The 26,383-nt window shown below is 37.4% G+C and overlaps 1 protein-coding gene across 5 annotated transcripts in view; it reads right to left on the reverse strand.

Moving 5' to 3' along the window:
• Oamb (Octopamine receptor in mushroom bodies) overlaps positions 1–26,383 on the reverse strand; it is a 120,324-nt gene that overhangs the window by 37,304 nt on the left and 56,637 nt on the right. Inside the window, exon 1 of one of the 5 annotated variants that reach the window (XM_069121223.1) lies at positions 13,026–13,297. The exons of 3 other annotated variants lie outside the window; for them this stretch is intronic. In XM_069121223.1, the coding sequence (XP_068977324.1) occupies positions 13,026–13,037 (12 nt within the window). In that variant the 5' untranslated portion in view covers positions 13,038–13,297. Of the gene's footprint in view, positions 1–12,972; positions 13,298–26,383 lie in introns of those variants that run through there. One more of the 5 variants, XM_069121226.1, reaches the window with a different exon arrangement.

The following is a 26,383-nucleotide window of genomic DNA, read 5'->3' on the forward strand; positions in this document are numbered from 1 at the left end:
GTCTTCTGAAGAAAACTTGAGGGACCAAGTTCGATCTAAGAAGGGGGGAATGTCACAGGTGAAATTCGAGCAGCCTTATGATAAACCAAAATTCCGAGCGCCTTATCACGTGTGACCGTCCGGTCACCATCCGTTCTCAGCCGCCTGGGTGGCATTCGGTCACTCTAGCCGTTCTCCGAAATATATGACAAGTACAAGCAAAGCCTTCTCCCACTCCGTCGAATAAAACAATATAAATGCACCCTTCATCATCATCCAGTCAGTCTGTAACAATTCTCAACTAGCCCAAGTATTAAAAGTGTATTATCGCGAATCAAAAATCTTACTGTACAAATTGAGTGAAAAAATAAAAGAAATCGATCTCCTATTCGGAAATTGACAAGTTTTTTGTTTTAACTTAATTTTTACGCTACATATATATCGTCTCATCATCCCATTGGGCTAATCGCGGCTTTCTTCTTAGTGTCGCGAGAGGATGATTACGGTTTGAATTAGAGTTGCGATAAAATGATAATCGTGTTTGCTTGAGTTGCGAATTACGATATCGCGATTGTTTTTTGCAATTTTTATTATGAACTTTTAGAACTCCTTAGAGAATTATACATATCAGAATTTATCCAGCTTTATGTTGTTTATAATTAGATTGTAAAAATGTTAGTTCTTAATTAATTATATAGTATTATAAATTGAAATATTAGAATATTTGAAGTAGCTTTTTTATATAATAAATAGTAATTTCCATTGAATTCAGTTTAAGAGTTAGCGTTGCGACAATGAATGATCGCGTTTTGTTAAGTACAGTTGCATTTACAAAATGCCCAAAAATCCTCCGACTGTATTTGTCGGAAACTGTTCCTGGATCGCTAGATACAGCTATAAGAGCTGTACAAATGCGATCGTTCATCAACCTTTTAAATACTAATAAAATAAAATGTACTGAGATCTCTCGCTATTAGTGTTGCGTATTGATTCGATACGAGTGCGTAGATTAATATTTGTTAGCGTTGCGTATCAAATGTCGGGAGTTTTCAGACCTTTTTCTATCTTTTTTCCTATTTTTTTCTCTTTCTTTTGTAAATGATAGATTAATTGATATTGCAGATATAATCGAACACTCTTCGCGTTTGATTTTGAGAATTTTCTGTTTCACAAATATTAGTAATAAAGTAGCGTTACAAAACAAGAAGAATATTACGTTTCACTCACGGTTTGTTGATCGGATTTATATAGAGTGGAGGACGATTGAATTTCAGTAGCCCTTCTGGCTATTGCGTTGTTTCTTTTCCAGCGCCCCTTATTAGTGCGTTTGTTATTGAAAATACTGCTGAGACATATTCTTTTGTTAGTGTTAATGTTACCATGACTACTAAAATACGGATCCTTATTACGAATATAATACATATGTATATAAAATATTAGTAACAAAGTATTATAGTGAAATATCTTAATATTTTCTTTAAGAAAGGAAATGAGAAGGAAAACGGATGTGAAAGAGCGAAGATATAAGAGTGATATGAAATCCTTTCTTTCGTCTCGTTTCGCTTCGTGCACCACGAGGAATATACGCAATAATAAACATCGCGAAATGAGTTGACAGCAGCATCCTTCGACAGCACTGCTGCGCTGTAAAAGGCCACGAATGTTGAATAATGTTGAATAGGATATTTGTCCAAACGATTCCGAAGAGGAAGTGACGTGATTTTGATGCGGTTATTTCGCAGGAGCGTAGAAATTTCGAATGCAAAAGGAAATAGAGATCGATTCGGCGTTTTGAGATTTGACATTTGGGAAGGAGTGACACGTTAAGGCTGTTGAAGAAGGTTGAAAAATGTTGAAAAGTTTTGGGGAAATTCTTCTAGCGAATTTTTCAATTTTTCCTGGAACGTAAGACGTGGAATATTTTGAAATATTTGATATTTCGTATCTGGAAAAGAATGACGTGTTAGGAAGAACTGATAAATTTTCGAGAAATTATTTTATGTTTCTTTAAATGTTTTAGATTAAGGGGAAGACAGTATTTATTGGAGAGAGTTGAGATTTTTATATTTAGACAAGAATAAAATTTGTCGAGTCGTAGGGGAATAGAGAGTTTGTATGTGTGAAATTTTACAAAAGATAACTTTAAAAATAAATTATACTGCCATGTTAAAAAGAAAGAAGAAGGACGCAGAGAAACTGGAGATGATTTAGGAAGGTTTTAGGTTTCGAATATAATAAGATGTAGATTCGTGGAACAGATGTATGCATTAAATAACTACGAAATTTGTATATATAATAGAATGGAATTTGTTTATCAAACTTTGTATTTAAGAAAGTGAAGGCTTTAAAGAATTGTTAATTTAATATATTGTTAATTTAATCTGCTTAGAGAATTCTGTAGAAAAGAGAACGATATTTGCGAAAGTATATTACGTATTATTAAAAACAGAAAAATGGAACGATATAAAATGAGGATAAATTTAGCGAAATGAATATGTTGCGTACAAATCTAATAAAATTATTTCAGGGTTTAGAATAATTAAAGATTAACACGTACGAGTAATTCAGCTTAGATCGATTTTGTTGAAATTTTCAGAGAACAAGTGTCTTTCGACCGCGGTAAATTGGAACAAGAGGATTAAGTCGGCAAAACTGCGCTCGATCATCGAAAACAACGTTGCCTGAAAGCAGCTCACCTGCGAATTTTAATATATAATTCACTGATCTGTCAGTACGTTACGATATCTTGTGGAAAGAAAATCTCGCTCTTTTTCATATACATTTTTGTCCGAATTCACAATAACGAGCCGAGAAATAACGAAATTAAAACAACGGGAATATTATATATATCGCATATATTGTAATATGCAAACTCATAAAAACTGAATAACACGATTTACGCAACACTGAAGTCTAACAAAATGGGGAAAAATAGCAAAGTTAATAGTTTTAGATTGTTTGTTGTTGATAATTCTACTAGTTTAACGAATTTAAATCTATGCAAAAGATATAAGTAATATCAAGGTTAACTCGATAAGAACAAGGAAGTAAAATAATACGTAAAAGTTGTGTGAAGGTAGTATAACTAAAAAATATAAATAAGACGACTTATATATTATTTTATCCAGATAAAAAATTGTATCAAAATGATAAATATATGTATAATGTAAATTGTCTGAACAAAAAATGCAGCGTTGGTCTCTAATGGCTTAATATATTTCTCAACAATGTTAATAATTGAACATTAATCTTTTTCCTCGTATTCGAATCTTTTGGAAAGCCTACGAGAAACTTGGTTCGACTTACAAGCGGACTTCCCCCTCGAAGCTGCTTAATTTAAAACAGAAGTTACTCAAGGAGGCAACGAGAACGAAGAAGGGAGGACAGGTGGCGGAGAAGGAAGAAGGAAGAAGAAAGAAGAAGAAGAGGAAGAAGCAGGTTCGGAGCTACGAAACAAGCTGCAATTAAACGAGGATCCAGAAAGAGCTTATCAATTTCCAAAGGTGGCTTTAAATTGGCCCCAAAGCTCTGGTGAAACTTGTTCCACCGACGCGACGTCTTAATTTAATATTTGCATCGCGTCGCCCCATGTCGAAAGCTTCTCAGCAGCGTGGAATCTTCGTTTTAACTAGGACACGAATCGTGTAATCGAAGTAACGAATCATTATACCAGCGTCCTTTTTTACGAAACTAGGATCTCAGGATACTCGAGAGTTTCGCCAGTAGTGTGCATAAATTAAATCTAAGCTAATTGTTTCACTTTTACTCCTTCTTCTTCCTTAAGGAGACTTTAGTTTCGGAATGGTGTAATTTTATTCTTGGAAAATCTAATTTATTCATACTTTGATATATTTATCGTTAAAAGATATGACTACTCCAGTTTCAGATGATGCGTTTTTTTTGTTAGAAATTTTAATTTTCCAACTGTTTGATCGTTCTATTTTAGAATTTCATAGAATAACATTTTATAATAGGATATTAGCTAAAAAGATTATATTATTCCCACAATAAAATATAAAATGGAAAGAATTTTTTTTTTTATAAAGCTTGTACTATTCGTATTTCGCAAGCCACATATTTTTATCGTTTTTTTTTATCAAACTAAATCTATTTTATATTATTCGATTTCTGTTAAACGAAGGACGATTCTATCTTTATCGCGGTCTGATCAAAAACACAGATACTTGGCTTACATTGCTTACTCTATCAACGATCTATCAACGATGAATTAAAACGGAACGAAACAGCCTAGCTTGGAATAGCCAATACATATTTAACCTGTCATACGCGATAATTATTCCACACACGTCAGATCTCCATTGGGAAAAGAATAATTCTATTTTGATAATCCGAGCTACCTGACCAGAAACAGTCTTATTCTACTTATAACGTCGCGCCGATTAAATATAAACCCAACGAATCTATAATCTATTATATTACATACCTGGATCTTTCTCGATTTTTGAAATACCATAAGTATAGAAAGAAATTATTATTAGTATTATTATTATTTCGGATTTATTTCGAATAGAAACAACTCGATCGAGAATCGAACGACTACGTTTCAAGCGACTCGAAAGACAATTACCGCGAAGAAAAATAGTTCTCCAGCAGTGTTGTGGTGAAGTTAATTACGAATTAACAGAGAGAGCGAGAGAACGACGCAACACGGCGATTTCCTACGGACAGCCGTCGATATTTGCAATCAGCATGCTACATGCTGAGCATTAATTATCATACTCGTTAATTACAGGCGCAGTCATAATCGTTGCTCCCATTAAACGATATCGTCAATTAGCAAGCTGCAGCAATACATACCTCGAACGTTTCTGTTTGCCTGGTCGCAATCGTTTGTTCGAGTCGCGTCGTTTCTTGAAGGGGGTGTGACGCGAACGAGATGCAAATAGCAGTGTAGAGGGTAAGAAGCCAGGTAGCTCGTTATATCGCGCCTTTGAGCCGTGCGTCGAAGCTATATTCATTGATATCGGCCTGTTAGCACGTTCAAATTATACGTAAATCCCTTTGAATGGAACAACTATTGTTTTAATGGGATCTTATTAATTCACCGAGTATAAATCTTGCTAATTTTTCGTAAGTAATAAAAACACGAAAGGGGTTGGCATGTTTCTTCGAATGGAAGAATGATCGTTCTGCGGAAATCTTGATGGAATTCTGAAGAAGGGATTGTAGATATTTGTCTTAGTTTTATAATAAATAATTAGTGAAAAATTTAACTAATATGCTGCTGAAAAGAAAGAATCGCTATTGTGAATAGTTCTATTGCAGCAACTAAACAGGCAGAAGTGGCAAATATAAGGAATGCCAATAAACATTTACACGTGACACGGAAGACAATTCTGGAACAGTGTATTCAGCATATAGATGTTGTTTATTTTTGTAATAACTGATTTATATTGGAAAAGTATAAGAAATATTTGCAAATGAAACGTTTCTTTCGAAACTTGCTAATTGTATCTAAAATATTTCACGTGTACGATCAAATTATTACTACTTACTAACGTACAAAATATAGAAATAATATTCCAGTACATGAAATATTTTATACATACATATGTATGTGTATCTATAATGAAATTATACTCGGCTTATGGAAATTTACGATAATTCTATCTTTAAGAAATTTGTATTCTCGTTGAATTATGTATCTGGTTATTTCCTCGTGTCTATATATATCTTATCTGAAAAAATTATATCGATTAAAACATTTTAAATCCCATCAACTATTTGCAGCAACTCTTGTTCCGTTTAACGTTGTAGTAGCCAAAACAGTATCGTACATTTATTATTCAATTAACTTTGTTCTCTTTTTGTCTTTTTCCCTTTTTCTCTTTTTAATACTTTTTTTACTGCATTTCATCCGGTTTCCTTTTATTTCTCAACTGTTTCCTCTCTTCCGTTGTTTCTACGTGTTAACATTGCGCTAAGATTTCTTGGTGTTTCGCTGTTATTACTAGTCGCTCTACTGGTAATAATAGCCAAACAGGAGGATATGATTACCAGTAGGGTCTGTTAATAATAGCGAAACACCAGGCCCATGTTTAACAAATTGCAACATTTATCGCGAATGTTTCTCCGTTCCGCCTCGCGCAGCAACAGTTGCTTGGATTTTTACGAGCGATCGGCGTAAATAAGTGAACCGACCGGCCGGATAGCTTCTCCGCGTGAAACGAGCTTCCACAATGGTTGATCGAGAAATCCTTTTACCGATAAAACCATTGACTCACGTCGATAATAAATTGCAAAGTAATGACCTCGCCTGGCGATAAAAATGAGCGAGTATTTATTTATGATTAATAACACTCGTGTTTCAAATTTTCAAATGGTGAAGCTTACGATTAGAATGCAGGACAAAATGAGTTGTAAATAATTAAAATATGCAGCGCAGGGGATTAAGAGGTATCCTTTTTATGTTCTGTACTAATTTCACGATCGCTGTACGATTATTTGTGTGGTTGTTTATTATCTATATTTCATAATCTATCGGTACGTTTCGTACGAAGAAAAGAAAGATTCGTATTGTGACGTGAATGGTGTAAAAATGACACGACTGTGTCGAAGTTTTGTAAATTTTAATAATATAATATAATAACAATAACGACAAAAAATAGCAAAACAAACGATAACTATAAATAATATAAGATATAAGAGTACGATAATATAAAAATAATATCATAATTACTCAAAGAAAATGTGAGAAAATTTGCGTCGTCCGTTGAGATTCCTTGCGGGAATTCATCTACCTACCTACTTGGAGACATACTCCGTATGTATATACATAAGTGCGCGTGTATATCATAGTTCGATAAATGTGCGGAGAAGCACCGCGGGTAGACGCACGGCTAACATAGCTCTATACCCTCAAGCAGAGTTACGTCCATTCTATTTTGTCGGCAAGCCGATTCGCACAAATAGTACTTTTAGGATAGGTTAGCGAAGATGAAGGTTAAATATCGTCTAATCAAGGTATAAATGTGAAGTTTCCTCGGGTAAAGAATAAGAACAAATGGGAGAGAGAGAGACTCGTGGGACTTTTAACAAAGAACCGGAAGGTCGTACGCGTGACTGGAGACCGAAAGACTTGCGAGGCTCGAGGTCATCTTTTAATCTTAATCTAGCCGTCAAGCAAAGTAGGTAAAGGTAGATATATAAGTTAGCGAGTTCTCCGATGCTTGGGGTGGCGGCGGCAGTGCCGAAAGATTTCGCGTGAAATCCACTTTGTTTCCTCTTTTCTTCTTTCTTCTTTCTCGCTGTTCGATCCTTTCCTTTCGTCCTTTTCCTTTTTATTCACACGATCCTCTGTTTCTGGAGGGAACGGTACAGCGATTAAGATAGAGTCGCGTCACATCGCAGCGGATAAAGTTGTTCCGGTAGGCGAGAAATTTGAAATTGATGACGGGATTAACGGAAACTTGTTCGCTCGGTGTTCTCCAAGTATGTATTACGACAAGTTTAAGCAGGGTTTAAGGATTTCAAGCGTCGATCGTTTACCCTGTTAACCGAGCTGGACGAACTAACTCGTCATTCTGATTACCCACTTCTTTGATAGAACGATTTCTTTACTTAAACATGGAATTTATACGTTTTTAAATACATCCTATTATTTCTGTTAAAAGTAAATTATATCATATGCATATACGTATGTTTATATATATTTGCAAGCAAAGTGAAATTATCTGCCTTGGTTAACTTCCAACTTTATAGAAATTTCCGGTTAATAAATAACATAAATGGATTGTCACGGTTCAAAGCTCTTAAATGTCTTCTGACAGTAGAATTTTCTAAAAGCCTGGTTTGACCATTTAAAGCTTCCGGTATGTGTAAAGATAACGTTGGAAATGTGTCAGAAGATCGTTTAGAATCGTTAATATCACGGCACTGGATAAAAGACACTTTGCCCGCGACGCGACGCAGGAAAATTGTCTCTGTCTAATTGACAGGTTCAGCAACTTCCTGCACCTTCGATTTGAGCAAATATTTTTCCAGCCGTAAGTAGCCGTGCGAAACGCGTCTCGCATCCAGTACGAGCAAACTAGCTCGTATCATGGAGAAACATTTCCTTCTCGGAGCGATCTCGCCTGATTCATATTCCATCTTATTTACGTTTCCGTTTTATTTACTGCCAAGATCCGTTCCCTCGGTATACACATTACGCGGCAAATATTTTCCATTCCAGGAAAAATTCTACGGGGATTGCCCGGGTAAACGATGTCGGCGAAAGGAATGCTGCGAACACGTTCAAGCATCGTTCAATTTTTTTATTTCCATTACAGATTCGATATGCCAATGCAATCGACTATTTGATAGTTTCAGAATTTTTAAGTACATGCTTTGAGATTTTGTGTTCGGAATAGCTTGAAATTTGGAAAACTCCAATGGAAAAGTAATATTAGTGCCAAACTGCTACTAAATTTGAGACATTCGACGTTTCTAAGCACCGATTATTGTTAATAAACGTGAGTATATCGAACAGTAAATATGGAATATGAATATTTTCGTCAGGATCTATTACCGTATCGGAACGCCCATAGAGTTGACTATTAGTTTCGATTGAATCGAATTATCGATTGAGCTTTTAATATAGAATTTGGTGTCTGATATTCTAGTTGTATATCGAATGTATATTGAAATTCTCAAGATTTCAGTTATAAAGTGAAAATACTAAAGATGAATATGATACACGACTAATACTAGATATATTCTCACGTTAAAACATCGAGACACGAAGAAACTTAAAATATTCAAAATTTTTGGCATTCAAAGTTCCCTGTAATTTCATTAAAAATACTTCAGCATTCGAATTCGAAATCGCAAAGAAAACTCGAGTACTCGAAATTTTTACCACTACAAATTTCCAATACTTGCATACCCTCTGAAACGCCCTAAACCTAAAGTCAAAAACCCTTAATAATGCTCGATGTTGGAATTTGTAACTAATAAAAAAAAAAGAAAGAAAGAAAGAGGGGAAAAAAAGAAAAGAAAAGACAAAAACCAATCACAAAATGTTATTTCTTTTTAAGATATTTAGGATAACTGGAGGATAATATCCAGTGATAACTTACTGAAGTCGTCTCGACATAGCGATAAAAGACACAGCTTTGCTTTTAAAAGATATAAATGATCTTGAAATCTCCTCTATGGCTCTCTACCACTGTGCCAGATTCGTATATGTATAACATTTTTTCACAACGGTTTTTTATATTATTACCAGTAACGGAAATATCCGAAATGGACACAGTTATTGTTTCAGCCTATACATAGCATACATATTTGGCGTGTGTCGAGGGATGCAGTCAGATAAAGAAAGTGCTGATACAACCGGCCGATATCATTATGCCGTGGTACTAGGTTAAGGGTTATTTTCGAAGATCTGATCCAGATCGCGATTACTCCTGATTCATCCGTCCAAGACGAAACAACACCGCTAATCACGTGTTCGATCGAACAGCTAATTACATTTAATCGGTAAAACAACTGTCTATACGTATACTATACATACCGTGTGTGATTCAGTTTTTTAACACATACATATAGCTATGAACTTGCATAAATGTTCGCGATCTACTTGTCATTTTCTTCCCCTGTGGTCTGTGAATAGTAATGGCGTCAAATTTTGTTCTCTTCCAACGCGATCCATCATTCAGTTGGACGTTCCCACTAGGTAAAAGGGACCATTATTTCTGGTACACGTTATAAGAACCAAATCGACAAGTAGTTTTATCATTAAGCCAGTGATAATAGGAGAAGAGGTGCGTCGTTAATTCGAATGTTGATTGGCAGCCCGGGAATGGCCGAAATGACGCATTAGCGAAATTAATTTTTAGCCACGGTGCAATTATCGTTTGCCCATTAACGAATCGCTTAAAAATTCAAGCTTGATTTTACAAATGGCCCGATATGTAGATAGGAACACTGGAAATTCGGTCATTTGCCAGATAACCTGATTATTTGCTACCGCTTGCGCAAATGTGCATCGTAATTAACTGAAATCGTTAAATGTTCCTTAATCGAACGACTTTACGTATTTACGTGGAACATCAAATACAGTATCAAATTCTAATTAACATGTCATCTTCTTCGTAAAGGATTGCTTTTTCTTATCTATTTGAAACAGCGATCCAGAAATGAAATATAATACATTGTTTTAATGCTAAATTCCGCCAGTACCCAACCAAAAAGAGGAAAATAGTAAAGAAAAAAAAAAAGAAGAAGCGAAAAGACGTGGAAGGAAAAGCTGCTCAAGCAACCGGTATCGGTTGACATAAGAGAGAAAACATTTACAGAATGAATAATTGAAGGAGAAAACGTGGCAGCGAAGTAAGCATCGTCGCGTTCGACTACTAATCGCTGGCTTTAATTATACATCTATCTACAGTCTCGAAATTGCGTGTACGATCAACGACGATCATTCCATGATAGCTGTTCGGACAGAAACAAAGTAATAATAACGTGTATACCTTCGATCGAACGTGTGGACACTGATGATCGCGAATCACGCGTCCTTTCCCCCTTTCCCCCTTTTCTTCTTTTCCCCTTTTCATTCTTAAATTATGTTTGTACAATTATTCTCGACAAAGGGGCTTAAGTCAGTTCTACGAATAAAATTGAAGAATTCTGCGATTCTCGCTAACGATCGTTCATTTTTCAGAGAAACCATCGAGAAACTGTCAAGAATGAAAGCTATGGACGCTCGATAAACTTTTTTTTTTTATTACTGTTTCTCTATATTCTTTTTCCCTTGATTCGATTGGTATTCCTTCGATTTTGAAACAACGATTCGGTTTAAAATTTGTGATCAATTGCGTGGCATCCTTTGATGTTTCATTTTTGTTTCATTATTAGAATTTTTTGCTTAATGATTAGCGAATATGAAGATTTGAGGCAGTATTCGTGGGAATGATTGATCCCCGGGTTGACTTTTAAAGGATTTAGGAGATTTTAGGAGATATAACGGATCAAATTGCTCTGCAACTAACGAATTTCACATTAATCTCACTAAATCTAATAATAATTCGAAGCAACAAGTTACCACAATTTAATTATAGGGATATATAAACTGGCAAAAAGAAAAAAGAAAAGAAAAAGCAGAAAAAAGCAGAAAAAATAAAATTTTCATTTTCGAGTCAATACGAATGGAGAGTATCAGCGTGCGTTGTGAAAAACTGGACCGTGTCCATCAGGACACGGCCTGATGGATGATAATGGAGGCGCTGACACGAAGGGTCGCCACAGCGCCGGAAGCGAGTTCTTGAGCTGCACCTTTACGGTGAATAGAGATAAGGAAATTTCACAAATCTACGACACACCATAGCGGGGAAATGGGGAAACGCTGTCAATTGCGATTCGTTAATTAAAATGCAACGCTTCTTCGATGGACGTTTCCTCGGTAAATCTAACAATAAGAGTAAAATCAACTGTAGCTACGCTCGCGCAGGTGCTAATTAATCTCGTAATGTCAACGCAAAGGAAAGATACATGGATGTCTATGTAATTGCGTGAATTTAATAATTACCTCTATGTAGGTTCGATCGAAAGCAATGATTTTGAAGTTTCAGGCGGTATGAAATTTTTGGATCATTAGAAACAATTGTAATTTATACTAAAATGACAATTTGTCCTAATTGGACACTGTGATATATTGTACATAGGAATATACGAATTCGGTAAATATATCCTACATATGTATATGGAATAATTCTCAAGTTCTAGAGTTAGAACTGGTTAGAAGATGTAAGAGTTTTTCTAATTTAACATTTTCATATAACAGTTTCTTCGCATCTGTTCAATTATGTTCGTATTCGTGTTTCGCAACGGACTTGTTCTACAAAATCAGTGCCGATTAGAGAAATTTTGAGAATGTAGCGTGGAAATGATAAAATGGAAATGACAACATTCTGAATACTTGAGAACGAGAAATTAAATTAAAACTTGTTTTCCTACTTGTGACTTTAACTAAATCGTTCTTTCAAAATGTCAAAAAATGATTAAACCATTGCGTACCTACATCGTACTTGTCGACTCATCGATGAAAGAAAGACTTACAACGTTTAAGCTGACAATACGTTCAAGGTTAATCATCGAATCTCCGTTATGCAGTATACACATTTATTACTACCCTCGAAACATAAGAGTAGAGAGCGTAAGTGTGATAATCCGATTTAATTTCACTTGTCGAATCTATTTTATTTATTACTATGCTCGGCGGAAGAAAACAGTAGAAAGAACAATTGGATCAAAATTTTAAACATTTTAATTTAAAATCCATCTTGTCGATGCTAACAGCGGACTACTAAATATCTGGCTACTAAGGAAGAACTTGTAGAAACGAAATTTTATAGCAAAATCTTTTCAGAGAAGAAAGAGAACATTATTCTATATTTGTATGTTCTTTGGAAACCACGTTTTTCGTTACTTTTGAAATGCACTGATTTCAAGATGAAAGCAACGATACGCCTGAAAGCAAATTTGCTCTTGTAGCAAATATTCAACCATCAAAGGAAAGAAATGTTGCATAAATTAACCTTCGAAAAATAATACCAATGGACGTGCGCTAAACTCTTTTCAAGGTGACAGAGAGAAACACAATGAACACAGAATTTTACCTGTCTATGTCCTTTTGGAAACGACCTCGTTTTCAAAATGAAATCAATAAATTGCCACTAAATTCTGTTTAAAAAAGGAAAAGAATACAATTGCACTTTACCGTACCCTCGTTACCCATAAAATCCATCTGTTTTAATTAAAGTAAAAGTGAACCGAAGCCAACATTGATGCACATTTCACAATCCTATGACCCGTTTGATAAAGATTTGATAAATAACTCGTTCGATCGGTCTGAAACATCGATGTTCCTTCGTATAAAATAATGGTAATTATACAAAACAGTTGTTTATATATACCGAGCAGTATAGAGCAACGGTAAGCGAATATAGTAAAAGATGCCGCGCTTATATAACTTTTTTGAAGTAAACGTACGGATAGAATGGCTGGCCACTGCGATAACGTTCATCTGTATTTCCTTTCCTTACCGCCAAATTCATTTGCGATTTTCATGGAATTGCACGTGTTCTTCTTCTATCCCCGTATAAAGATATTCCAGCAAAAGAAAAAGAAAAAAAAAAGGAAAAAGAAGAAAAAACAAATGAGAATCGATTGGTTGCAAGTCGATTTTTCATGGAATCCGCGATAGTTTGGCGCGCGATTGGTTGACAGAGCGGTCGAGAAGGCAGTCGCGATCGCGAGGATACCCAGAGTCCCTCGGGACTCCCGGGAGGGCCGAGAGAATCGTGCTAGACGCGTCGCGGGTGAGGATCGCACTGAGGATCCGGGCACACAGTGCCACTGCAGCCGCATGCGCGCTTCCCCATGCCAACGGAATTCATATCCTCTCTCCCTCTCTCCCTCTCACCCTCTCGTTTCTATCGCCTTAGACCTACGACCGACCACTATATCCGTTCCGTTACGTTCCGTTCCGTTCTGTCCTTCCCTTCGTTCGCCGGATTACCCATTTTCTCCCCTTATTCGAATTTGTTTTCGTATCTGCTTTTAGATCGTGCACCGGTTTTTGCATATTGTTAATTACTTAGCAGAACGATATACATGTCCGCAGAAAGAATTGTCAATTTTGAGATATTTCCAAAGAACTGGGAGTACAATATTTTTTATATTTCTGTTATATCTGTTATGGTAAAAACGACTATGCGAATAATATAAAAGATTAATTAAGAGGGACGATGCTCGGTGTTTCTTTTACGACTTCCTTTTACGCTTAATGGATTTACGCTATAGAATGTTTGAATGGAAATAAAATTCCACATCCCGAGTATAAAAATAAGGATGGTATTTTGGAAAATTTGACTAAACGAGGGAACTAAATTGGACAAGCTTGTTGCAGGTACTTTGTTCGAGTTTCACTTCGCTTCGTTACTCGAAAACTTTCGAACTAACGTTGACAGTATCTTAAGAAGATTTACTAGGCGTAGAAAAGTTGAAAGTAATTACACTCGAATTTCTTGCTACAGGTAGTTTGATTTTATTTTCTGCTCGTAAAACTTTTACGACTATACGTTTCCTCTAATAATATGATAAATGTTATTATCTTAAGAAATGTTAAGAGGATGGATCAATAGCAGCTGACGATCCTTTCCAATCGTTTCTAATTTATAGAATTCTAGTTTATTTGGGGAGGAAGGTTGAGATTGGAACGATGGTGATGGCATGTGGCGTCTTGAGAATGCTGACCGTGCGGCAGAAGATATGCTTGGAACGAGAGTTTACGAAAGTTTAGGTGACATTCGAGGTGTTTGTAGTTTGTAGATAGACGATTCCTTCGTTGAGTCGATTAGCTTTTTATCATATTACGATACTATATAATATAATAATATAATTTTATCGCTCTTCTATCGGTCTCGCAATTCTCGCTAGTAGAAAATGCCATTTTCTCCGAATAGGATCGTTCCTTTATTCGCGTCGTCATTCTCTTTTCCCAAATAAAATTATTAGAAGTAATAAGTAGAAGAGTTTAGGTGTTGTTACTAGTCGAAAAAACGAGCCTTATCCCATTTATGATCACTGATGACACTAAAAATGTATGGAGAAACTTAACCCGAATCAAGCCCAGCTACACGCACAATTTCTTAGATATACAGTTAAAAGATCGAAAGTTAAAAGAACTGAAAGAATCATACTTATACACCTTAATTAGAAAAGATCGACCTTTGCTAATTTCTTCTTCAAATTTTCCAATATCGCAGGTTACGCCTGCTCGATTCCAACAATTCCGTCGTTACCACATCCCGTCTGTCTATTTATTTCCCCCTACCGGTATTCCATTTCCACTCGCAATTCCCCTATTCCCCGCTTTGTCATCGTTCCGTACTGTACCCCCGCTCTCAATCCCGTTTCCCTCTTTTTCCATCCCTGTCGGTCGAGCCACTGTGTGCTGCAACTCCCCCGCAGTCTCTTCCTACGCGTCCCTGCACGCTCGTGAACGTCAAAATATCGGTCACATCTCTCTTTCGTCTTTCAGCCACATTACGATTCGAGAATGAACAAGCGATCTTTTTATTTCGACAAGTTGGATAATTTTGAAACAAGGAAAACGGTTTTCTTATCTATTTAGTAGCGCGAGCAAAATAGCATTTGCTATATTCCTTTGTTCTCGAAATTTCAAAGGTTAGAAAATTTTCAATGCGAAGAAATCGGTCGAATTTTAACAGAGAGTTTAAGAAACGTTTGATCTAATATCGTAGAGCAGTGAGTTTTCTCAAACGATAACGAAAACAATGATGGAAGAGAGAGGAAAGGGAATACTATGTTGTTATCTTGGTATCTTGAAATCTTGGCATCGTGTATTATTTTCCACCTTCTTCGTCTTTTCGCGCATACAACGAGAATTTAACGAGATATCATCGAGTATTTCTCTCGGCGTAATAAACGTAAATTTCGAATAATCTTTGTGTGAAATTTTTCAGAAATTTCCGCCTGAAGCCGACAGTTAGCGCCGCGTTGCATTTCAGCGGTTAGCAACGTTGAAACTTTTTGCCAGATAACGAAAGGTGACTAATTTATGTTCCCATCGTCGTTTCAGCCCACGTTTAAAGACCTTTGACATTTCTCCCACTTCTCGCACAGCTTAGTTTCATCCTTCCTTGCAACTTTTTTTACAAAGATTGTTATCCAAGTTTTCGAATGTGTATGTGTCCCTCGCGGAAGGGAGGAGAACAAATTCGCTTCGAACGTGCCAACTTGTAACACAGTTTCCACGGAATTTTGTTTAATTTGGCTGCTTCTTACGCGAACCTGGTTGCCTTAAACAAGAAACGTCGATGGAACTTTTCCCTTCGTTTAACGTTTCTCTATCTTTTTTTCCTCTCTCGTTATATTTATAAACTTTACTTTCTTTTCTCTCTTCCGACTTACTTTCTCATATTTTTCTTCTTTCCACTTGTTGAATTTACTTTTCATTATTATCCGCGTGTTATTTTACTTGCGTATGATTATTTCGACCTTTTATTTTCCTTTTCTGTTGTTCTTCCCTTCCTTCGTCTTCATTTTTGTCCGCTATAGGGTCGAAAGTTTGAGCGATTCAACGGTGGAAGGTAAAGTCGATGAAATTAATAGGTTTAAGCTCGTTCTGTTTTCCAACGCCATCCTACGTTCAGTGTTCTAACGCGTGCGTCACACGTTTACAGACTGCACTCTAAATTCTGATTTCTGAATTCGATACGTTTTTACAAAATGGAAAAATTCAAAGGGCAAAGATAGGTATTTTGAAGCGGATGTACGAGGGGGGAAACGGTTTTTCCTATTTATTCCTGTAACATTTCTTTTTATTTGAGAAATTTGTAATTTATCAATCGTAAGGAGGATGTTGGATGATGTTTTCCATGAAACCAATTATTCCTAGCGATTTATTTAATACGACGTAGTCGTACCTCGGTTCCTTTACTGCTTTCTTTTTAATTATTCTTCAATTTCAAGGGAGCATTGTAGAAATTTTTGCTGCGCTCTTGAATGTTTCTACGTTTCTACCCTATAGTTCTCTGTCGTACATAGCATATATAAAACGAAGAATTTCGAAAGTATCAAAAGTTAATGACTGTCGAGTTTAACCAGAGAGGGTGATCTAATCGACGGAGAAGAATATCGCGATAGCGTTTTCTCGACAAAACGATGGCGGAATCACGTCATCGGTGGATCGCGTTCGAGCGTGCAACGTAAATATTAACGTAACGCCGTGCCGCGCCGCCAACGAATTTGAGATTGCTTGCTTATCGTCGCCTTTGTTCGTTTACCAGGAACACGGATCGATCTTGCCACCGTTTTCGAGGCGTGCGTCGCGTCAGCGTCGATTCCGTCGATTCTTTAATCAAGTTCGCGTCGCATCGCGTCGACGCTCTCCATAAGGTACTAGCCGAGTCAGAGCCGCGTTAGAGCCGCGTTTCACGCTGACGAGCTTCCTACGTCTCGATTCAATTTCTTTCGATCTTGATCCATGTTGCGCCGAAAGTCGTTGCCAAAGGTTCGCTTCTCGTAGTTGCTCTATTCGCTCGGACGAGTAAAATTTTATTTTAGTTAAGGGCAAGAAAAGTTAATACCTGTAACATGATATTGTGTAGACTTAAGATGAGAAATTAAACATTTTTTACGTTATTTGATAAAATAAAGGGCTCGTTTCTCCAGATTTTTCAGGATTATTTCAGGGTAATTTCGTTAAAATAGCTTGTCAGACATTTAGGATCTCCTTTCAAATGAAAAAACAAAGACTTTTGACTTGAGACAGTTTGGCTATAAAAAAGAGTAAAACAAGCGATTCGAAACTTGAGGCCTTTGCCTTCCTTTTAACATCCCTTACATCCAAACTGGATGGCGACACCGTACCACCTCGAAGCTCCCATTTCTGCCTATCATCGATCGAAAAAGCATCGGCTAACCACCGTTCGATTAGCTAATTGCACGACTTGGTTTGAAACCGAGCGATCGAGCTTTCAAGCAGGCAGTGATTGCGGTTGATCTTTTCAGACCGTCATAATGGATCGGTGAGTACAATGGCGGCGGAAAGAGCGGCACAATGAAGTTGCAAAAGCTCGTCTAGCCTTCCATTAATCGGCTACGATGTTCGTTATTAAGTTGGCCAGTTATTACTGGCTATATTCATCGAAGGATGGCAAATATTTTATTCCTTCGTTCCTTTGGAAGCAGCCTGCCTTTCTTCCAAACCGGAAAGCGGAGTAAGTTAAGGTTCATTGGATGATAGCTGATTATAAGGTGAAAACCGAAGGCCGTTTCTATGAGTTTCTGTTGTTAAATAATTGCAAGAGTTTTCGATATCGATTGGTATTGGTTTTGATATTATGCGCTTGTTTAGGCTAGGCATTTTCCCTGATTTTCCTATTTCTCTAAGTTGCTAAATTTTTGTTGAAATTATATTATATTACATTTACATATATGTATTTGAAGGAGTTAAAATCGACCTATCAGAAACCGATTTGCTTCTATTAACTCGTCATTTCATGATTATAGAAATTTTTTATTAAAGGACGACAACACGGTTGATACGTTTCACTTGTTTCCAATTTTTCAATAATTTGTTAAAAGCAGGACAAGGGTTAGTTTCTTGCGAAGAAACCACATTTGCGAGATTACACCTTGAACCATACTGGAATACTCACTGGAATATTCACTGGAATATTCACTGCAAACATCGTTGATATCGTCTCCATCGGATACACGTACACATGTATATGTCCGATGATTGACTTGGTGGACTTTGTGCTAGCTATTGCCCTGAAGGCTGAAAGCCTTTCCGTTCTCCACCAAGTTTCGTTTCCTCGCAAGTCGCTGATTGATCGATGCCTGAATACACCTTGACTGTCAACGCGTATTTGCATAGCAATTCGTTAACCGACCAATGTCCGATTAATCCTCTATGAAACGGTGTCTCTTCTAAGTTACCTAATCGTATGTCTGTATTTTACGTAATGATTTATCTTGTATAAATGTAAACAGGTTAACGATCTATCTAAAAAGGATAGTAAAAGATGTTTGGCTATTCGATTTTAACGATCTTAAGAATTCTTTACCCAAAGGAAAGAAGAATTAATTTTTATGAAAAATAAAAACACACGAGTGCTTGGTAAAAATACCGCGATTCGTTAAACAGTAAACGAAATGTGTCATAAGTATGTATTTCGCATCTTGTTCTTTAATTTTTATCTATTTTTCTATATCTTACGCTTACGTTATTCCGATCTTATTCTTGCAATCGTATCGTCCAAATATTGGATCCTCGAAGGGATTTCCTCTTTGAAGCAAGGACGCAAGATCAAGTATATATGTATTGCTTCAAGATTGTCGAGCTGCCGAAAAGAACTCGTCGTATTTTGCCATATTCGACATAGAGAAACGAACAACACCATCTTCTCGCGAAGAATAATTCAAATGTGAACGATCAAAGACAAGCAATGGGAGATAAACGAATACCTGCGTATGCGTAGCCTTCTTTCGCAACTTAATAGAATATGTAAATAGAATGTGTAAATAAACTGTGAGCGAGGATTGAAATCTCAACGACGAGATCGTCGAAATGGATGCTCGTATAGAGAAAATAAGTGGAATCGTGTTTTATTAGAATTATTCTGATAGTTAACCGTTATAAAAGGGAAAAGACAAATTATTATTATTATAATTATTATTATTAATTATTACTATGAATTATTACTATGAATTATTAAATACATTAAAATGTCAAGGATTTCCAAATAATTACAAAGCTATTGAATTCGGTAAATTTAGAAATTAAAAAATGCAATGACGTGTATGAAATTAAGAAAAAGATGAATGCATGCGACATCTGTATATATATAAGGTGAATGGAAACAAACAACTAGAAAGCACGATGAACGTTGGAGATAAGTAAAATATCAAACGATTTCTTAGCAACTGGGTAGAACCATGGTCAACTTGGTTATTGAAACTTGAAACTACCCTCAACCACGCTCAACGACTGAAAGGTACGAAAGTTTGCCCTAGAGGAAACAAAACATCCTTTTGAAATTGACCATCTATCTACATAAACGTATGTAGATCAGAGAGATTCCTTTCGGTCCAATTTACATTCTGTTGGGTCGCAAAGCGGGGCGCAACTTTCGTCGAGGCTCGCGTTTCCACGCGCGCGTCCACGATAATATTGACGTAAATCAAGGCGGTAATTTCGAGCCTGTACCTATATTGCACGCTCTTGCATACAGTATGCATGACTTAAGTGCACTGTACAAGGCCGGCCACTTAACAAGGTATTATTAACTACGGAACGTCTGTGGAGAAGTTGGCCGGCATAGGGCCGCACACGGATACTCGGACAAGATTCTCCTCTCTACAACGCTTACTACGGGTATACTTGTCCTTAATAATGGCGTTTGTTTCATTTCGCCAGACCGCGAATTTGCTCACAAGTTTCGGAAAGAATGGTTACCAGCGTATTACAGTCGTATAAAAATGTACTTTGCAGGCTTGTGTGTTATTTGAATAAAATATTTAGAAAATGTATACATACATACATACATATATACATTCTAAATATTTAATTAGCAACATGTTAGTTGGTTGGAACAAGTAAATGACTTTTCTATGGATTCTTTATTATTTCACCATCGAATAAAACAAGAATTAATTTACTTGCGATTTTTTATTCGAGCCTACGTTTCTTGAAACAATTTGTTGAGTAGTAACTATTATATTTCTGTCATATCTATACAAAAAATTTGATACAACGCATATCGTTTGACAATCTCACTGTAATTGTAACTTTAACCATTAACGTTGTAAAATTAATTAACGAAACAACAGTATCTTAAATTACATATCAGAAATTCCGATTTTTACTCAACGATCGTTATTCACTTAGAAGCCAAGAAGGTTTCGATAATATAAATTAATATTTCAGAAATGATAGCCACAAGTTTATTAAAAAGTTTGGCGTTTCAAGTTCTAATCTTACGAAGGTAGGATTGAACGAAACGTTACAAAGGAGTAGAAAACAGAGAAATTAAGCATTTTGTTGAAATGTTTGGATCTGTAGTTGAGTTAGTTTGGCTTGATATAATAAGCCAGTGGTATGCGATAACACGTTGCGGAAACTTTACTGAACGTATACGTATTTGACCTCTGTGAGAGAGGACTGTTTATCGAAATCGCCGCGGATCGCTTGCTATCGTTTCTATGTTCCATCGCTGCGTACATGCATTACTTCGGTACGTTCGTACGTTCTTGCATTGACTTAGGTTTTTAGAATTAAAATAAAATGTGTACATTTTTAGAATTATTTGCTTTACGAGTTGATCGTAATAACAATTTGGAAAAATTTGGACCGACCAACCGATTCGATGAATTTGATAGATGGATGATTTTCGACATGTACGATACGTCGTATCATTGGCTATAACCGAACATTTCTTTATTTCTGTCCCCGATGTCTATTCTTAAAAAAATACTCTCTGTATATTTCTAGACTCCAGATTTCGTTAGATTTAGTGTCGTATTATGGTATACGAATTGCGACCACTGAAGTATTCAACAAATTTGCACCACAATTTATAATAGTATAAAACATAATAGGATAAAAGTTATCGAACCGCGCAAATCGGACGAGTTTGTCAAATTTCTTCCAGATAGAAGAGAAAGGAGAAAAATTGCAACGATCTGGATGGCGCGTTCGCGACAATTTGTGGATTGTTCCGGACGCGTTTTCCAATGGCGTCGACCTGCAATTCAATTAACCCAATTGACCGGAGATAGCCGGTACGTGGTCCTAACGCTGGACGTTGTGCTCGAATGTCAATATTTGCGAATGGCCAGACGGCAATAGACGACCCTGTGATTGCGTCGTACACGGGTTTCTCCTACGTGTGCCGCTATAATTACGTGTTCACGCGCTACTCCGCCAGGAGTAGCCCCCTCTAGCGACGCGACCACCACACTTCGACCCTCCCTAATTTTCTTCGTGTTCCATGTTTGATTCGTCATATGAATTCTATGAATCGTTTACGTACGATGCAGTTCGGTAATCGAACAGACGAACGATCTTTACGATCAAATATCGAAAACTCGATTTTCTTGCCATAGCTGTGAAAAAATTTTACCTGCTTTCACCTCAAATTGCCTGATCGATCCAAATCTATAAAAAAGTAAATAAAAATATAACGAGAACGAAAAGAATGTTAAAAGATCACGAACAGTACGTAAAAGAGCCGGTTCGAGCAAGTTTAACTTTGTTAATTTCCACTGGTCAACCGATTACATTAATTAAATTTAATGGAAGTATGCCGAGTTTGATGGCTACGGAATACATCGAATATTACGCGACAGGTTCGGGCGAATAAATATAGATAAAGAGAAATAACGAGAGAAACGGATATCGGTAGGTGAAAATTGAGCGTTAGTTGGTTTCGTGTGCTTTTGATAGAAGAACGACGAGAAAGGTGACTGAAGGAATGAGAAATAAAATTAGTGAAGCGAATTTTCGAGCGAATTTTCGACAGCTTGGCGACACGATTCAGTGTGTTGTTACGCGGCTGATGACTCGCGGCTTAGCAGCTGGTCACAATTGTGGTCACACGTGATTTCGGTGGAAACCCGCCACCTGTTCTATTCTTTCGTGAATTTTCTGTTTCCTTTTTGATAAAAAATTCAGCCTTTTCATTTCCACTACGGAAAGATTGCTTTACATCTCTCTTTTTCCAACCAAAAAACCGAATCACACGAAATACAGACACAAGACAAAATACTCGAAATTATTATTAAATCCGATGGCTGACATCGCGAGAACCTCCGCTAAACGATAACAAAAAAGTAACTTGCATACGTTAGTCCGAGATTTTTAGATTTGATTCGTCCTATTTCGCTTGCGCTTCGGCTAATAAACTCGGCCAGCGTGCACAGGGAAAACTAAAACGTAGAGGTAAAAAGAAAATAACAGGAAAAAACAGGTAGGTGCGCGATGAGCGAGCTGGAAATTCTGCGTAACCTAAGCCACGGTCGTTCTCTTCCCATTTAATTAACGAAAATTTCGCGGCTTCCTTTTCTCTCGATTCGGTACACGTATCCACGACCACGTTATGTTGGAGTATACGCGGCAAACGAAAACCGTACACACTCGATATTGACTTTAATAAGCCTCATTGACATTCGCTGCTCGTATTCTCCAATCCTCGCTATTCCTCTGTTCATTCGTTTCCGATGACTCGTGGCCGCTGACCACGTGTCCTATAGTCACGAAGCTACGACGGAGTGAGTGTGTACAACGAGGGCGATCTCCTCTTTCTTTCTTTTTCTTTTTTTTTTTTTTTTTTGTTTAATCTATTGTACAATTAAACGTTATAGTTACGGAGAAATTGTTTACGTATGTCCTTAGCTTCAAGTTACGATGAATGGTTGGTATCCTGATGGAATAAGCAACGGAACATACAAACGCTCCCCTTTTATATCATACAGAGCAACCCATAGCGAGATAGTTGTGCATTCAAATATCGATGTGAGCCTGTATTTAGTCTAAGTTATTAATTAGCACGAGATTACCATTAATTTAAAGTATTGTGATTAGCGTCGCGGTATTATATCGTACGTACCTATAACTTGAACATTTTTCTTGTTATCCGGTCGAACCAAACATAATAAAAATTTGCAAATTTCAACACACCGATATTTTCGATATCCTACACGATATTTCCAGCTATATTCGAGGATTCTGTTATCGGGCTGGTTGGATTTTCATGGAGCCGTGACGCGCGAACAAATTTCCTAGATTGGCCGGTAAAGCCCTGCGAGGGTTAATCGAATCGTGGCCACCATTACGCTTCGTTATCCAGTGGTGGGCATCATAATGCACGCGGCTACGAGCGGAAAAATCACGCGGCGACTTGGTTGACGATGCGACGTTAAACCAACCTCGATAAACCGAGTAAAGGGAACACGACCTATTGCGTCACGACCACTGCCGACCCTTGCTCGCAGGGGTGGAACGGATTAACAGTGGACAGGCGAAACTGGCAGCCGAAAGTAACAAGTACGGATCATCGGTCAAAAGTGCATGACGGAATCGAACTGAATTTTATCGGTGCAACGTGACTCTGTTGGAACAACCTTCTTCAACGAGATACGCGAATAGTTGTGACGCGGTATTTTCGACTGGGAAATTGGTAAATTTGGCGATTAGACGCCAAGTTTGAAATTACGTATAAATCGCTAATTATAAATGCTAGTTAGAGGACGAAGATACATCGAATTAAAGTAAACGTAAGTTGAATTGGGAGAGTCATTTTGGAGATACGCGTACGTGGAATGATTTGAATTAGGAGATAATAAATGTTAAAGAAAGATTGAGATTAAACGATAACGAGATTCGAATATTTCGTATTAGAGAACGTGATTGACATTCTTGATCGCACGTTCTTCGTCGATTTCATCGGCGTCACATCTCCAACAGATTCCATAATAAGATAAATTGCATTTATCGAGAAGGATTTTTTCAAAATCCTCGATGGAAGCATGTACATACGTGTATAGCGTAAACTTTGTAAAATTACTTTCCTCTAATTGTATTTAGAAAGTAGTGAATTTGGTCACGTTACACGATTACTATAATATACAATTAGAACGCGGAAAGCTGATTTATCGTAGAAAGAAGGAGGAGAAACACGTTAAACATGGAAGCACGATGTTCATCGATGGAAATTGGACGACACGGCTCGTGTTTCGGTTAGTTGATCTTAAACCGCGAGCTTGTAATCACCGGATATTGGTAGACGGGGGAGGGGGGAAGAGGGTGAATCGGGGAAACGTAAAACGGACGAAGCGGCCAGGCTTCGCAAATGTTTCCAGGCTTCGATCAAATGACGTAATTGAACGGAAATAACGCGTACCACCGGCCAAATCTCCCATCTGTTTACAATGTGCCGCCGTTTTGTCATTAGGCTAATTATCGACGCTGCTCGGACGTTCGACGAATCTGTCGAAGACATGGACATCGATTCGAAATTATGTAACCGATGCAACGTAATTATACGAAAACCATGTCTCTGTTTTTTATTTTGTACTTCCAAAATTGAAAATACAAGCTCGAGGTTAATGTAAACGGTTCTACTGTTTTTTGTAAAAACCAGCCTCGTCTCGTCCCGAGCCGAACCCGACCTTTATCCTTTATCCTTTATCCTTTACTTTAACCTTGGCCTTATAATTCGTCAAAATAAGAATTGCCAAGCTCCGTCACTATATCTTTCTTTGTATTATAATATTTTTGTAAAGTAATCCAGCGACTGGCTAAAATAAAAGATGATAAATCAGCTATAATACGATCGATCCTCGCGATTCTACTTTCCTAATGTTTCACCGATACAACTATCTTTTTCTCGTAATTTCGCTGTACAACTTTATTCCGAATCATCGAGTCGGAGCAAGTTGCACGATTAGTGCGGAATTCGCGGGTAGCCACAAGTTTCTCGATTGTTCGACAGGAATCGAATTGTTGGGAGTCTCTCGAAGGGATTTTAAGTGAATCAGGATGCGGTGCACGCGAAAAGGGTAAACGAGAAATTGCAACACGACGCGACGAAGGAGGTCTTCTCCCAGTCACGGTATCCATTGTTTCGGGTACAAAAGGGGCCAACGCAATGAACGGGTCGACGGTAAGAGACGCTCGTCGAGAATCGAGAAGTCCATTGTTCGATCTTGGGGCCGCGAAGAGACGTGGCCTCTCAAAAATTTCACCCCTCGAAGCCACTCGGCCATCTCGAGTGACCAAAGCTCACGAAATATTTCCACGCCTCGAGTTTTTCATGCTTTCGCAATGCCGAGAAGACGTATCGTTAAAAGATTTCTTTTTTTTCTCTTTTTTCCTTCTTTTCGTCTAAATCATGCTGTGAAACGATTTTTTTACGCATTTACGCCATCTCTATTTTATCGGATTGTTCTAAATTCAAATTCGATGCCCCTGCAATGAGTCACAAGTCGACGAACGTGTACGTATATATAATGAATAATTACGATTTCGAAAATATTCAAGATGCACGAAGCATCGATTTACCAGTATCATTTTTTAAGCCAATTTGTAGTTTCGTTTACAAGTAATTCGTATCACATAAAAGATTTCCGTTGCGTACAATGATGAGACAATGTTGTATACGTATATAACGATAACGATTCGATCCATCGTATCGTCGCTGATTTTACGATCTACAGGTCTTGATCCAAATTACATGCGGAAGTTATGCCGCGATCGGCATGTCAAACTTTTCAGGAGGACTTCCACGCGATATAGCAAGTGTGTTGGCGACTTTTGTTGCTGTTTCTTGAAGTTAATACGAATTTTTTTATCCTAACTCTTTTCCCTCGTTGGATATCGGAAATGGATTTTGAAGAATCCTTTGAAAGGAACTCGGTAGAGCGTTATCATCGTGAAACATTTTGGAAGATGAATTGTGTCCTTTCGAAATTTGTACATATAGTCTCTTTGGCTTTGTTCGTACCACGAATTTGCGTATAATTTGATTATATTATTTTGTTGCATAAAATACAACGATTGTAATATTATAATGTATTATTCCCCCAACCCCCTTCTAGTCGCGGTCCGTTCGGACGGCGATGAAGCTGCCCTAGGCCGCCTGACCGCCATCCCCCTCCATCGCGTTATCCTACAAGGGTGAGAGTTTCTCTTTCTCTCCCTTTCTGCCCGCTCCTTTGCGAGCATAACTCGCTCGCAGAAGAGGAGGACAGCCTCGTATTCCTGCGACCCGCTCAGCATCGCTTCTACGATCGCCGAGGGGGTCAATTTCTCGTCTATGACGTGACGTAGGGTATAGCGGGACAGCTCCCACGCCGGGCAAAACTCTAA

This window comes from Bombus flavifrons, chromosome 10, assembly GCF_040668555.2.
Source record: "Bombus flavifrons isolate JBK064 chromosome 10, iyBomFlav1_principal, whole genome shotgun sequence".
NCBI lineage: Eukaryota > Metazoa > Arthropoda > Insecta > Hymenoptera > Apidae > Bombus > Bombus flavifrons.